The 15645-nt window shown below is 35.5% G+C and overlaps 1 protein-coding gene across 1 annotated transcript in view; it reads left to right on the top strand.

Moving 5' to 3' along the window:
• Positions 1-1068: 1068 nt before the first annotated feature.
• Positions 1069-15645, top strand: part of stk32a (serine/threonine kinase 32A) — an 82104-nt gene continuing 67527 nt past the window's right edge. Inside the window, exons 1-4 of the mRNA XM_039687924.2 lie at positions 1069-1745; positions 3516-3656; positions 12708-12763; positions 13975-14126. Of these exons, the coding sequence (XP_039543858.2) occupies positions 3605-3656; positions 12708-12763; positions 13975-14126 (260 nt within the window). The 5' untranslated portion in view covers positions 1069-1745; positions 3516-3604. The remainder of the gene's footprint in view (positions 1746-3515; positions 3657-12707; positions 12764-13974; positions 14127-15645) is intronic.

Below are 15645 nucleotides of genomic sequence, written 5' to 3'. Positions count from 1 at the left end.
ATCTGCACTCTGCAGTGGTTTATGTTTTGATGTGGATACTCTATTTTATTCTATTCCACAATTATGATCCACAATAAAAAACTTTCGGTTGATGGTAAACTAGTGCGGTCAAATCAATAAATCATAACTAATCTAACATACAGTAAAAATATGCATATAAATATATTTTTTAAACTACAAACTTTTATGTGATGCGAATATCGCAATTAATCAATTTGACAGTACTACTAAAACAAACATTTTAAACTTTACTTTAAAACATAAAAGTAACTTAAAAATACTATTTTGTTTAAATGTTGTTTTTTTAACAGGTTATTTGTTTATTTATTTATTTATTTTTTTTACAGTTTTTACAATAATTGCAATTATCACTCAGTTTTCATTTGTGGAATGTGTCAAGTGGTGTAACCATAAAGGAAAACATATTAAAATATTTACTTCGTGATTATCTGTAGGCTAACGTTACTATTTGTCCCCGTGAAATCAAAATTGAACCTATTTACTTTGTTAGCGCATATTACTAATCTTGTGGTGAACAATTAATCCGTCCAAGTGAATATATATTAAAAAAATGTTTTACCTTAGTAATCTTTAATCAAAATCTGAAAAGTTACTTCCGGTCTGGAACGGTTTCTTTTTCTGATGACGTAGGTTTCACAACTTGGGTGGGGAAACGCTTAACCACTCCCCTCAAACCGTTAGTTTGCTATGAGCGAGAGATGGAGAGGAGGAGCGCTAGAGTAAAACCCTGCCCTCTGTTCAATATTCCGTTTCACTTGGAAATTCGTCACAGCACTGGAGAAAAATCGTTTGCAACTTCCGGTTCACGGGGACTGTCTTCAATCCTACAAACAAACAAACAAAAATGTATCATGTATGTTTGAATCATGAATAGTGATTACATTCGACGACCTAACCTTGCCATGTCATAAAAGGTCAAATAAATAGATAGTTTTAAGAAACTTGCTGACCTTGACATTAGGGTCCGTTTGTTGTCACATGAAAACAAAATGGCGTTAGCCTACACCACGCTGATTTTGATTTGACTACTCTTTCAAATGTTATTGTAAACTCTTCTTTCGAATAATGATAATATTTTACTTTTTAAAATTATTTTAAGAAATTACAAAAAAATCTAAGTCACTGTATAAAATGTATTTTATTACGAATTCTTGAATAAATTAAAAGGTATTTTTACAGCAGCGCAGTAACATTGCGTATACAGTAGCCTACTTGCCACATCCACATCATGCATGAATAAATGAACCTTCCCGACGCCATCATCATCATCATCATCATCACATGCGATGCCCATCAGATGTTTCCACAGACGCATAGTGATGAGTTGATCAACAGTTGAGGACGTGAGCTCAGCTGTGCAGCTCTCAGCAGTCAGTCACACACGCACACGCACACACGGTGATCTGGATCAGATCAGATGTCCTCTGCTCGGAGACTGGGACTGTCCGCGGATGTGTGTGTGTGTGTGTGTGTTGTGATGCAGGCATGAGACTCTCGAGCGCATATGGGAGGTAAAGCAGCATGCTCGTGTGTTCTGCATCAGTGTGTCATTGACTCCGGCTCTGCAAGGATCTTATCACGGCATTGCGGTGAGTGGAGAAGTTGTGTGGGATAGTCTCTGTGTCCAGCACTCATCTGTACACTGCAGTCTCGCCTGTGACCAGTGTGTGACTGCTGCTGGCATCGCTGTGAGGATCAACTCGACCATCCGACCATATTAAACGGTAAGTTTATGATTGCTGATGATTTATATACAACAGAGTTCAGCTACAGGTCAATACAGGACGTGATCTTACATTGTGTTTACTAGTCCAACTCATCTATTTCTACCACTCTATTTAGACTTTACATACTGTTTATGTTACTGTGTAAAGTAACCAGTGAACGACATGTAAGCTGCTGTAATTGAGTAGTCTATTGGCAAAGTAAAGTACTTTTAATAGGGTCTAGTTGTCTCGCCTTTTATCCAGTTTATAGGTTTGGTGTATTTATTTGAGAAAATATTGAAAATTTCACATTATTGTCATGGAAATTGATAGTGATCTAATACCTTTTATAGAAGAACATCATATCACGCAACATATTTGTATTTGAAATGTATTATTGGCTTTTTAAGGGCTTTTAAACAATTCAAGCATGCTAAAAATAACATTAAATCATGTTTTGGCTTGCAGTTATCATTTAATGAATGAATACCAATTATAAAAAGATCATTCAAATAAAATCTACTTTCATTGCCTAACTTTTTTTGTCAGATGAACATGGTCAGTTTAATACAATATATTTAGGATACCCAGTTGAGATTTTAAATTAGCCTAAAAAGTTAGGTCAATAATTCAATGAAGTCAATAATAGTAATAATAACATTAAGTTTACGTTTTTCTGATGTCGGGTAATGGTCTCATGACATGTAGGTTTTATCTTTTTACCAAGTGTTTTATTTAAATTTTTAATTTGAATGACTTAATAGCTTTTCATTAAACTCACTAACTCCCTAGAGTTCCTTCACGAACACCAGTCTGGGAAACCCTGCCCTAATGTACATTACATTAATGCACTTCATGTTGATTACAAAGAATGAAATATGTTTTCTTTCTCTTTGCATTTTACTGTACAAGATGATCCTATTATGATTCGCCAGAAGTAATCTAAAAGTAGTCCTATTATATTACCTCAAATTACATTACTATCTACAAATTTTTGTTTAATGTAATTTGAAAACAGTAACTGACTACAATTCGTAATCTACCCAGTACTGAATGTATGCATGTGCGTAGAATACGTGAATACGCACTTTTAATAAAACGTAAATTCATCTCATGCAGGGGTGTTCATGGGCCAATGTGAATAAATCTAGATTTCAAATCCGGAAGACAGGATATTCTGCAGTGCTAAACGTTCTCGTTTAATGTACGTTTCTTTCATACTCGAAGCCGGAGGGCGCAAACAAATGAGTGGTATTTGATAATCGCGATTAATCGATTTGACAGCACTACTACAAACCTTCTAAAGTTTACTTTAAAACATATAAGTACTTAAAAATACTATTTTGTTTAAATGCTGTTTTTTATTTTTACAATTTTTACAATAATGGCAATGATCGCTCAGTTTTCAGCAGTGTATTTGATTTCACGGCCCATTAAAAGCAAGAGATAAGAAAAAGAAAGAACTGGTGTTACACCGTGTCTACACCGGACGCGAGTGGTGCGATGCAATAAAAGACAATATATAACTCATTATAATCAGTGTTGCTGTCTACACTGCATGCGAACCAATCCCGACAGTAAACTGATGCCTCGTTCTAGTTCTGATGTACTCTAAGCATTCACGATTCTTCTCATACGAAGGATAAATGGATTTGCAATGGTCGCTTTGTCGCATGCTAGACTTGACATTTGTGACCCGCTCAGTCTATGTAACATAAACACTGTAATGGAAAGTCGGTCCAGATTTGATTCTTATTAAACTCTCGCTTCACTCTGTCCCTGTCACAGGTCATTCTTCTATCCAGCTATATATCCTTATTAACAAACTCAGAGGATGTTTCCATTTTAAACTGGAGAACTTCACCTCTTAAGAAGACATGGGACTTGGACAGTCTAGCAGGACATCCGTCGGTGATGACCCAGCGGAGGGTAAGTGTGTTCTTGGACACAAAACAAGTTGTTCCAGTTCCTATAGTAGGACAGAGGACTCGAATTCTAATTCACGTATTTATCTATGAACTTCTTATTAATTTAACAATCAAGTGTTTTTTTTTTTTAATGTTAAAATAGTTTAAAAAAATAATAAAAATATTTTAATTATTATATTATAATTAAATATATAAAACAATATTTAATAAAATATATATATATTTTTTAAAATAAGCAATCAATAGGTTTATTCCCCTAAATTGTTTCTATCAAAACATTAGTTTGAGCATCCCAACCAATCCGACCCAGCAACACTACATCAGCCAATGGGGTGAGTTTAAGGCAGGAGCAGGACTATCATTTTGACCAGCCAATGGCAGACAGAGGGTGTTCAGGAGACTTAATATGCCAAAAATGAAATCCTGTCTCCAATTTTCACCCCATTTTTGTTTCAAAACAGTATGAACTCTATGGAGAACAAACAGAGAAACCTGAGATGCTCTTTTCCATGCAATGATTATATACAGTGACCTGGGACTCTCAACCTCCAAAAAGAACAAAAAGCACCATAACACTTTATTTTAAAGTGACTATCACGCACACTGTAAAAATGAATATGCTTTATCTAACCAATAAAATTGTGGCAACAGATTACAAGCAATATTATTAATTAAATTGAACAAATTAGAATTGAGTAATAATTAATCAAATTATTCCTTAAAAGTTAACAATTTAAAGTGAGTAAAGTTTACAACAAAAATTAAACAAAAAATATCTAAATAACAGACAGACGTCAAAGATTAAGAACTCTTTATTTTATATTGCCAACATTGAAGACAGCTGATGTTAAGAAGCAGAATCACTGAAGGAGAAAACCATAATTTTAAAACAAACACTGATCACCATAATGGTGACTTAAATTTACGTTGTTGGGGTTTTTTTTGTACGTTTTACTTTTAAGGAATTCATTTGATTAATTATTACTCAATTCTATTGTTAAATTGATTTAATAATAATGCTTGTAATCTGTTGCCACAATTTTTTTTGATTAGATAAAGCATATTAATTTTTACAGTGCAATACATGTACTCACTATAGTAATACCAGTCAATTCTGCATTATTACAAGCAACAAACCCTAACCCTAAAATCTAACTCTATTGCAAGTTCATGTAATTAATTCATATTACTCAGGACTCATTTGGTTAAAGGAGAACTCCGGCGAACAATGAACCTTTGGTCTAATAAAACGTCGGTACCTAGTCAACCATTCTCTGAGTTTTGTTTTCATGATAATCGAATGTAAAGAGTTGTATCTCTAAAAACTGTTTAGCGTATAATGCTAGTAATGGGGGCATTGAGTAAGTAAAAAGAAATCGCTAGTTTATACCACTAACAAGGCTCAAAATAGCCCCACACTAACACAGTAACATAATGATGCTCCATACATGCAAAACGAAGCATTGAGAACTGTGTAAGTGTACAGACCGTTTAATAAGAAGATACTTTATAAAGACAGTTCACTTCGCGTATACAGACAGGAGCCATCTTAAAAAATAGTCTCGGTAAGTCGATCCCCGAACGCCGCTCATACAGTTCAGAAGTTCGTTGAACTTCATAGAGTTCAGATCACTCAGCACGACGTTCGTGGTTCGACTTATCGAGACTATTTTTTAAGATGGCTCCTGCCTGTATTCGCGAAGTGAACTGTCTTCATAAAGTATCTTCTTATTAAACGGTCTGTACACTTACACAGTTCTCAATGCTTCGTTTTGTATGTATGGAGCCTCATTATGTTACTGTGTTAGTGTGGGGCTATTTTGAGCCTTGTTAGTGGTATAAACTAGCGATTTCTTTTTACTTACTCAATGCCCCCATTACTAGCATTATACGCTAAACAGTTTTTAGAGATAAAACTCTTTACATTCGATTATCATGAAAACAAAACTCAGAGAATGGTTGACTAGGTACCGACGTTTTATTAGACCAAAGGGTCATTGTTCGCCGGCGTTCTCCTTTAAAGGGCTGATGAACTGAGAAATCCAATTTTCCTTGAGCTTTTGACATCTAAGAGGTCATCATATTATAAGAATATCCTGTAAGTTTCAGAACTGAAAATGTCCTTGTTAGTCCAATAAAAGCTTTTATTGACACCAGCCTCAGCAAACGACTTGTTTTTCAAAGTGGGGAACTATGACGTCAAAGAGGATAAAACCCCACCCCCGCAGAAGAAGATCAACACCTACTTCAACACGGCCGGTTTAGCCCCGCCCACCGATTCTCGCATTACACGCATAGCTAAATAACATAGATGCCTACCTCGCGATGACAAACCGGATCGAGCTACCGAGCAATACAGAATATTGTGCAGCGCCTGATTGTGGAAGAAGACAGTCGCTGCATAAGCGAGTGAGTTGAAACTCATTATAATATGCAAAACTGTTATCCACTCACAGCAGTGGGCGTTTACTTTCAAGTCTTCAGTGCGAGACGCCCATAAAAACCCAGCGTTTTTCAGCTAGGCTCAAAACTAGGGTAGAAAATAGCCTATTACTTAAATTGTTTAATGTAAAAACCAAGTGAATGTCATTGCTGACCCCAGACAACAATATAAATAATTAAAAAGCCAGTTCATGACCCCTTTAATCACCCTTAAAAAAGTGTAACCTGTAAAAGTATTCTTAAAGTGGAACTATACACCACATAGTTCTTTTTGTGTGAAGTAGAGAATAAATTGTAAGTTGTTATTTGCTTATTTAGTTGTTCTTCAACTTCCTGTAGCTAAAATTAATAATCCTGGCAAAACAATCCATGTCAGTCTTCTGATGAGATCTCAGTTTAAGAACAGAGTAAACCCATTCAACAGGATCCGAAGCTGCGGAGTGCAGAAAGTCATTTATTGAGGTTCTCATAAATCGGTTTGTGCAGGTGGGTCTAAATTTTACAACCTAGATTCCAAGACACCTGAGCGTAAACGAGTCAAAGGAAGAGATGGGCCATCACAAGTACAGTTGGCCCATTTTACAAGGTAACCATGTATGTGGGTAAACAGCAGTATGCACAATGACTAAAGCAAACAACTATTAAACGAAATTGGAGTGTTGCTAGTCAATGAGAAAATAACCGATAGTGTGAGAGTGTCGTGGGTGTAAAAAGAGACTCCCCGAAAGTTTCTATGGCTTTACAACCTTTATGTAGTCTATGTGAGAATACACCTTCGAAGCATTGCGGGTTTAAGAACAGTTTAAGGGAATTCGGTATTCGCACACCTGGGATCATCATTTTCACTCTTAAAACCTTCAACAATGCTTTCAATATTTTCTAAGGGCATCGTTGAGTGTGTGTGGGCTGATTTCAGATGCTGTCCAATGGCAGAACCAAGCTTCATAATTCTCAGATCGCCTTTGTCCTTGTCATTCTTTCTTCAGTGGAAAAGAAATGACCATTAAAGGAGTAGTTTACTTTAAAAAAAAAAAAAAAAAAAAAAATTTTGCTGATAATTTACTCACCCCCATGTCATCCAAGATGTCCATGTCTTTCTTTCTTTAGTCGAAAAGAAATTAAGGTTTTTGATGAAAACATTCCAGGATTTTCTCCATATAATGGACTTCAATGGGAACCAAACGGTTCAAGGACCAAAAGACACTTTCAGTGCAAACTGTTTAAAGGGCTTTAAACGATTCCAGATGATGAATAAGGGTCTTATCAAGCGAAACGATCGCTCATTTAATAAATAAATAACAAAGTGTAAGTTTTATAAGCTCAAATGGTCCCCTTGCTCTGTTCTGGGATGCGCGTTCGTGACTCTCCTGTTCGAACTCTCAAACTTTTTTTCAACGAACGAAATAAACGAATTGACTCGGAAAAAGATTTGTTCATTTTAATTTTTTTGATTTTTTTTAAGATGAGCGATCATTTCGCTTGATAAGACCCTTATTCATCGTCTGGAATCGTTTAAAGCCTTTTGAAGCTGCACTGAAACTGTCTTTTGGACCTTGAACCGTTTGGTTCCCATTGAAGTCCATTATATGGAGAAAATCCTGGAATGTTTTCATCAAAAATCTCAATTTCTTTTCGACTAAAGAAAGAAAGAAAGACATGGACATCTTGGATGACACGGGGGTGAGTAAATTATCAGCAAACGTTTTTTTTTTTTTTTTTTAAAGTAAACTACTCCTTTAATGATACAATACAAACCAAGACAATTTCGGAGCAGTTTTGCTAATGCGGTGTACGGGCTAATGATGATTAGTGATGCAACAAGATTAATTTTAGCTTTAAATAAAAAAAAGTCAAAGTCAATGACCCAAATAATTCATTGTTAATAAGTTTTGGGTTCAGTGATGTGTAAAGTTCATTAATTATGAAATTAAGTAAAAAAAAAAAAGTCCTGTTTTGCATAGTGTGGATGAATTAGCATGTTAGCAACTAGCGAATATGCAATTTCTGTTTACACATTGGCAGCAGTTGTCATGCTGTGAGGATACAGTGACAAAGGTTTGTGCCGGTATGTAAACTTGTGAAAGTTGAAATAGGAATTTGCTTTTGTTCCAGTTATTCAGCAGGGTTTACAGCAGTTTTGAACACTTTGTGCAGCATTAGCAGCAGATTGCTAATTCAGATTGCTGTGTTAGTGAATATTAACAACAGCCGAATGCATAATAAATTCAAATTATACTGTTTGCAAGTTGTTGAGATTTCAGTAACAAAGCATGGCTGATACATGAACTCGTTAAAGTAAAATAGGCATTTGATTTTTTTTATGTTTTGAGGACGACGGTCCCTGGTGGAGCTGAAGGTGTGAGGAGACAAGTCAGACCCGGACAGCAAACTGACATTGAATCAACGTGGAAACGACGTCTCTCATGACATTGAAACAACGTTGATTTGCTCATCGAATTAACGTTGAACCAACGTCAGACGCGGCATTCTTCAAAGCTAAATGAAAATCGAAAATTGGTTTGCTTTCATAACGTTGAAACAACGCGTTGATTTCAAGTTGATTTTCCGTTAGTTTTGAAAGAATGACGCGTCTGACGTTGGTTCAACGTTAATTCGATGAGCAAAACAATGTCAGATCAACGTTGTTTCGATGTCATATTTCCACGTTGATTCAATGTCAGTCTGCTATCTGGGGAGCCTACTGGTCAACTTTGATGGGGGGGTCTTTTTAAGCATATTATCGTATAGCAGTAGGCTAGTGTGTTTTCATGCAGCATAAACATTTTGGCTTGTATTATTCATATTCTTCTCGTTTCCAGCTTTGTAATTTTATATATGCTTTTTGTGCAGCAGAAGTATGTCTTACATGCTCACTGCAGCGTAACGCCGTATGTATTGACAGTAGCAAGTTCCTCTGTAGCAGCAGCAGCAATCTACAACAATATTAAACAGCAGCTGCGGCTTTATAGATCTATTTCGCCCAGACCAAAGAAAGTCGTCATGATATATATGTCAATCCGACACAGATCTGTTTAGTTTTCACATTTAAAACAATACAAAACAAAATGTAAGCACCACTAATAGTCAAACAATAGTCAAATTTCCTGCACTTCAATGTAGAGCATGTTTAGCTTTTTTTTTAAAGAGTTTTTGTAAAGAGATCTTTTCAAATTTAATTGAAGCCTTGATTTGGAAATTGTTATTTCTCTTTGTGGTAAGAATTTCCTCTTAGAGATGGGGCTTTTGCTATTTAGGACAAGCTTATGACCCTTCTGGATGTCTCCGTGAAAAAGGGTGTCAGCGTTCTCTAAGTGGCTGTCCTAGATCGTTTGCCCACACTCAATAGTTCACTCAATGGCTCTTGAGAGATGGGACAAAACAAGTCCCTCAAATGTACCTTTTATTTTTAAAGTAGCTCTATATTTAATCTTTGAAGTTTATCACGAGTTTGGTCAATTTTTTTTTTACAAAAATGCCATTTTAAAAGTACCATTTCATTTAATTTTCTCTTTGTTTTATTAAAACTATGAAATTTCGATACTTCATATAGTTTAAAGGAGTAGTTCACTTTTAAAAAAACTTTTGCTGATAATTTACTCACCCCCATGTCATCCAAGATGTCCATGTCTTTCTTTCTTCAGTCGAAAAGAAATTAAGGTTTTTGATGAAAACATTCCAGGATTTTCTCCATATAATGGACTTCATTGGGAACCAAACGGTTCAAGGTCCAAAAGACGACGAATAAGGGTCTTATCTAGGACCCTTCGAGTCATGACTCAAAAAAAGATTTGTTCATTTTGATGAACGAGTTCGAACAGGAGAGTCACAAACGCGCATCACAGAACAGAGCAAGGTGAGCATTTGCGCTTATAAAACTTAAACTTTGTTATTTATTTATTAAATGAGCGATCGTTTCGCTAGATAAGACCCTTATTCATCGTCTGTTGTCGTTTAAAGCCCTTTGAAGCTGCACTGAAACTGTCTTTTGGACCTTGAACCGTTTGGTTCCCATTGAAGTCCATTATGTGAAGAATAATCCTGGAATGTTTTCATCAAAAACCTTAATTTCTTTTTGACTGAAGAAAGAAAGACATGGACATCTTGGATGACATGGGGGCGAGTAAATTATCAGCAAAGGTTTTTTTTAAAAAGTGAACTACTCCTTTAAATAAGCAAAAAAGGACAATTGAAGAGTTTCTAAATGCCATTTGAAATTTTCTTCTTTAATGATGATTTTTTGTCAAACTTGTATATTTAAGTTCAGTAATTTCACTTAAATAACAATTAATAGGTAATCTTCATTGCCATTTAAGTGAAATCACTGAACTTAAATATACAAGCTTGATAAAAATGATCATTCTAGAAGAAAATTTCAAATGGCACTTAGAGGTTTTTGCATCTGAACTCTTCAATTGTTTCTGTCCCACTCCCAACAGAAGGAAGCAAACTTTTAATAAACCTCTTTATATTGCTTCATATGTTATGTTCCTTTCAGCTATAACACTATCAGATACTTATCAGCCACAACATTAAAAACACCTGTCTAATATTGTGTAGGTCCCCCTCATGCTGCCAAAACAGCTCTGAGACATCTGTGGTCTCTGGGACCAAGACATTAGCAGCAGATCCTGCAGAGATGGGGTCCATTCACATCCACATCCCATAGGTGCTCAATTGGGCTGAGATCTGGGGAATAAGTAGGCCAAGTCAAGACTTTTAACTCTTTGTCATGTTCCTCAAACCATCCCTGAACAATGTGTGCAGTGTGTCAGGGTGTATTATCCTGCTGAAAGAGGCCACTGCCACCAGGCAACCCCTTTAGCTGTGTTTCCACTCTCAGGCCAAAATCGCCACTGTCACTTTCACTTTCAGGGCTTCCTTTGGTTCAACAGCCGATACCCTAACGTATATCAAAGTGGGCCAACTAAGGGCTTGAACAAAGATGGATTTGATCTGAAACCTTTCTATAATTGAACAGCATTAAGCCTTTCAGCAATTTGACAGTAGCTTCTCTGTGTGATTGGACCAGATTGGATTTAATGTTATTGTTGATCAGTGTATATAGATTTTTAGATAATCTCCCACAATATAAGAAGCAAGATACCAATAGTAACAATAGTAAAGGCCTATAAATTAATAATCATTCAATTTAGTTGGTGTAACTGGGCAACTTCTATGAATTACACGTACGTTGAATTTACTATACACACACACAGGGTTGAGGTCTTCTGAAGGATTTCCCTTAAGGGATACTGCAGTTCTCCCAAAAACACGTTATTTTGCAGTCCAGTTCTGCATGTATATATTATGACCTTACTGTAGGAATGTCAATAACGGGGTACTTGCTATTAACCCAAATCCTAAGCCTAAAATCCAATCATAGTTGGTTAAGTACACTGTGCACATACAGCACTGAAAAATGAAAATTACCCACCTTTATGACTTTATTTTTTCATCCTTGTTTGACTCTATTTTCAAGACTTTGCGGGGAATTCTTGAAAAAAAATTGATTTGGCTCTCACTGGATCCTGAAAGTTACATATTGCTTAAAACCGTATTCTGGACAAATGTGGGCAAAATAGTTTTGATTTATTTTAAAAAATACTTCCCTTGATCTGAGTAGTACAAGACTTGGCTACTTTTCCTAAGTTTGCCTCCTGAACACACACTTTTTTTTTTTTTGGACTCAATTCTACAATGTTACGTGGGTGAAAAAAACTCTTTAATCTTGTATTTGGGTCAAAAATGGGCACCCATAGAAATGAATGGGAAAAACTGTAATTAAAATAAGCCAAAATAAGACACCAGGTGACTTGAAGTCACTTCATCTTTAGGTTTTAGCTCTAAGAACTTATTGGAATGATATTTTAATGTAGATTAAAAAAAATAAAAAATAAGCATAATTTACAAAGAAAATATGGTACTTTTTGAAGGAAATAAATTCAAAAATACCCCCCCCCCCCCAAAAAAAAAAACCATAAATGGATAGACAAAACTTTATCAAAGACAGTAATATAATATTTATAATAAATAAAAATTAGGATCACACCTGAGTCCTCCGTGCCCACATTTGTCCACAATTACAGGATTGAGGGCCTGAGGCAGAGAAAGACTTCTCATTTAAAAAATATAATTGCTGGTCCTCAACCAACACACTAGTGTCTATCGAGTAGTGACCATCAAACTGTAATTGCTGCTGACAGCATGTATTGGACTGCAGTTTCAGATAGACGAGCTTTGAGAGAAGAGAGATGGGCAAGGGTCATTCACGGGTCAGATGATGAGTTTGGCTGCATTAGAGATTATGCTTTGAGTCGGACTGCATAACTCTTTAAATCAGATGCGCAACTTCATAAAAAAACTAATTTGCTGATAGCTGGTTTTATTTACAATTCAGCAGAGTAATTGTCCTTGAGGTGTGAGGGGGGGATTGGTTGAATCCGTTCTGTTCCTCCCATCTGCTACAGTGCTTTCTGTGTTGGCTGGACAAAGTCAACATATTACCCATTGATTTTCAATGTATATGTGTGTTTTTTGTTCCACAGAAGAAAGAAAATCATTGTAGCTTGCAATGCACTAACTGTTACATTACCTTTTTGTCTCTCCACAGTCAATTTTGACCACTTTCAGATCTTGAGAGCCATTGGTAAAGGCAGTTTTGGGAAAGTAAGTTTTGCTCTATATATTGACTTTAAAACAAACCAATAATCAAAACAAATGAAGCTCATTGTACCGAGGCCAAAGTGAATTGTCAGGGATCTTCATTGATTGTCCTTGAAACATTAATAATGTAGATTAAGACCTAATTTAGAGAATTCAATTAACTCTAGAAAAAGTGCTCCAGTTGGCTTCAAGACGGTTGATTACTACTATATTGACTCCATAGTATGGCAAGCCAATTGTCTATTATTGCGCAATATTCAATTCGGTTACAGTTTCAATCTATGTTAACTCTCCAGTTGAGTGCAGCAGTCTGGTTACAAACGTTAAAACATTGTTTTTTGCATAGGGAAATTGAAAAAAAAAAGTGTATTTTTAACGATAACATATAGGTGAACATTTAAAAATAAACATTTAAATCAGTGGCACGTTCTTGTTATAGCCTTGAGTTTGCAATATTTCAGCAAATCATGTTAGACAGCAAAATTTGTGGTGAAAAATGGCATTACCTACTCCACCAATCAGAGTAATTGCCTAGCAAATTGAGCCAAAAGAGCTCTGCATGAAGCACTGTGAATGATGTAGTCAAATCAGTCTCCATACACTCTCAAAATACTTATATTTACTAATATTATAATACTAATATTTTTAGATATATGCATATTTTACCATATATTTGATCATATCTATATATGATTAGTAATAATAACATTTTTCTTTTGTCAAATCAACTTAGATAATTTATGTAGTTCAGATAACATAATATTTTGAGATTCAAGCTCAAATTTATTAATTGATTTTAATTAATTTATTAATTAATTAAAAATTAATTGTATTAACACAAATTTTCAGTTTCAATGAACATAACATTTTTGTAGGTTAAACTTTTTTTTTGTAAGTTAAACCTACAATATTTTTAATCAAAATAATATTTTTTTTATATTTCACCATTATTTTTTTATTTTAGTATTTCATTTGCTGTGCTTCGTGGAATTAACGAGTTATTTCCCTCACTAAAGCCGTTAAGTACACAGTCTTGTACCATTCTCTGGTTTGGTTACATGGCTTTAGAAAAAATGTACAGGAAAAAAATACAGAACTAACACCGCTGAAAAAGTGGGCTAGCACTATTGAGTGCAACAGACACTGTCCAGTTTTTTTAGCAACATTGAATTCAGATTTATTTCAATTAAGACCACTTACATTTTGTTTCCCAGGTATGCATTGTTCAGAAAAAGGACACAAAGAAAATGTACGCCATGAAGTATATGAACAAACTTCAGTGTGTGGAGCGCAACGAGGTGCGCAACGTCTTCAAAGAGCTCCAGATAATGCAGAACCTAGAGCACCCGTTCCTGGTCAATTTCTGGTGAGTTTTTCCCAGTGCTGAAACATAGTCCAATAACAGTATAATTTACAAAATTAACCGTGAATACTGTTCTGTACATTTTTTTTAATTTTTATGATGTAATAAAAAATGCATGATGTTTTTAAATGTAATGATACGTAATGAGACAGGTGACCTTGGAGTGTTTCAGCTGCGTATATAAGTATTCTACTAAGACACCAATGCTAACATTTACAACGAGCCTAATGAGCTGACTCAACCCCTAACTGAATTGAAATTTCATAAGTAATGACTTTAGACAATCAAAATGACACTCAGACTTGACCAAGCAGCCTGTCACACTTACCTAGCGTTCTGTTTATTCTGACAATAGCATGTTGCTAAGCTAACTAAGCTAATTCAATACTCATTCTTACTATATTTTCTGTGTAGTATAGGAAATATTAACTGACTATGCGATCTCCATATTTAAGGGAGGAGGAAGCATCTAACATAGTTTATAAAACAAAAAAACAATTGTATTGTTCCAACAAAGACCATCAAAGATTAACACACCAACTAAAACATGTGTCAGTAATAATATCCGTAACAGGGTCGGGCCTGCTCTCATCCGCCTCCTGCCACCTGAGAATAGAAACCACAAGAAAAACCCAAAGGATTCACCGCAAACAAGTAGCAACCATTAATCACCATTACAGTGCCAACCTTCTAATACACACCTCACAGCAGTGCCACGCCACCCGAATCACCTACACCGGGGGAGGTTAAGTGTGGATGCAGGCTTTTTGTCCCTGTACAAATCCGTTAAACACTGTAACACAAAAAACGAGGAGAGCAGTTCCACACAAACAAAAGCAAATGACAAACAATATTTAATAGGGTCAAAATAAACATCAATATAGAATTAAGTAAAGAAAAACACCAAGAGACAGTGGCTGGACTGCTCCTTTAACAAGAAACAAAAACCACATGCACGTTAACCTCCAATAAGAGAAAACAAAACCTACTTTAGCGAAAGTACAACTGCAGACTCAAATTCATAACCCATCGGCCTCAATAAAAGGTATACTGCATTTACCGGTTGTTCACACTCCTACACAGCCCATGGAAGGTACCGCAGCAATAAATATTTGTCTGCCCAGCTTCCAAGACAGAGGGTAAAACCTGTTAATAAATCAGCCTAAAGGAAAAAAGGGATCAAATAAGAATGGAATTGAGCTATTAAAACGCACTCATTCAACATAAACAAATCACACAACTAATAACTCCAATACCTAAATGAAAGGGTAAAGAGGCTGCACGTCGAGCACAACTTCACAAACATCTGTTTCTGCAACAATTATTCATGCTTTCTTGGTCATATGACTTGCTACACACACCTGAAACTCATTGCTAGCCAGTCTCCTCCCACATGTGTAGTTTTTAGGACAATATGACAATGTAAAAAAACATGTCATTTATTTAAAGTGCATTTTTATGTTGATCTAATCGAAAATCATTTCCAGGTTAAACCTGATTTATTCTATTTGGCTAAAACACT

The sequence above is a fragment of the Pimephales promelas genome, chromosome 19 (genome assembly GCF_988280905.1).
Source record: "Pimephales promelas chromosome 19, fPimPro1.hap1.1, whole genome shotgun sequence".
Taxonomy (NCBI): domain Eukaryota; kingdom Metazoa; phylum Chordata; class Actinopteri; order Cypriniformes; family Leuciscidae; genus Pimephales; species Pimephales promelas.
The sequence above is the reverse complement of the archived record's forward strand: the minus strand, read 5'-3'. Positions and strand labels throughout refer to the sequence as shown.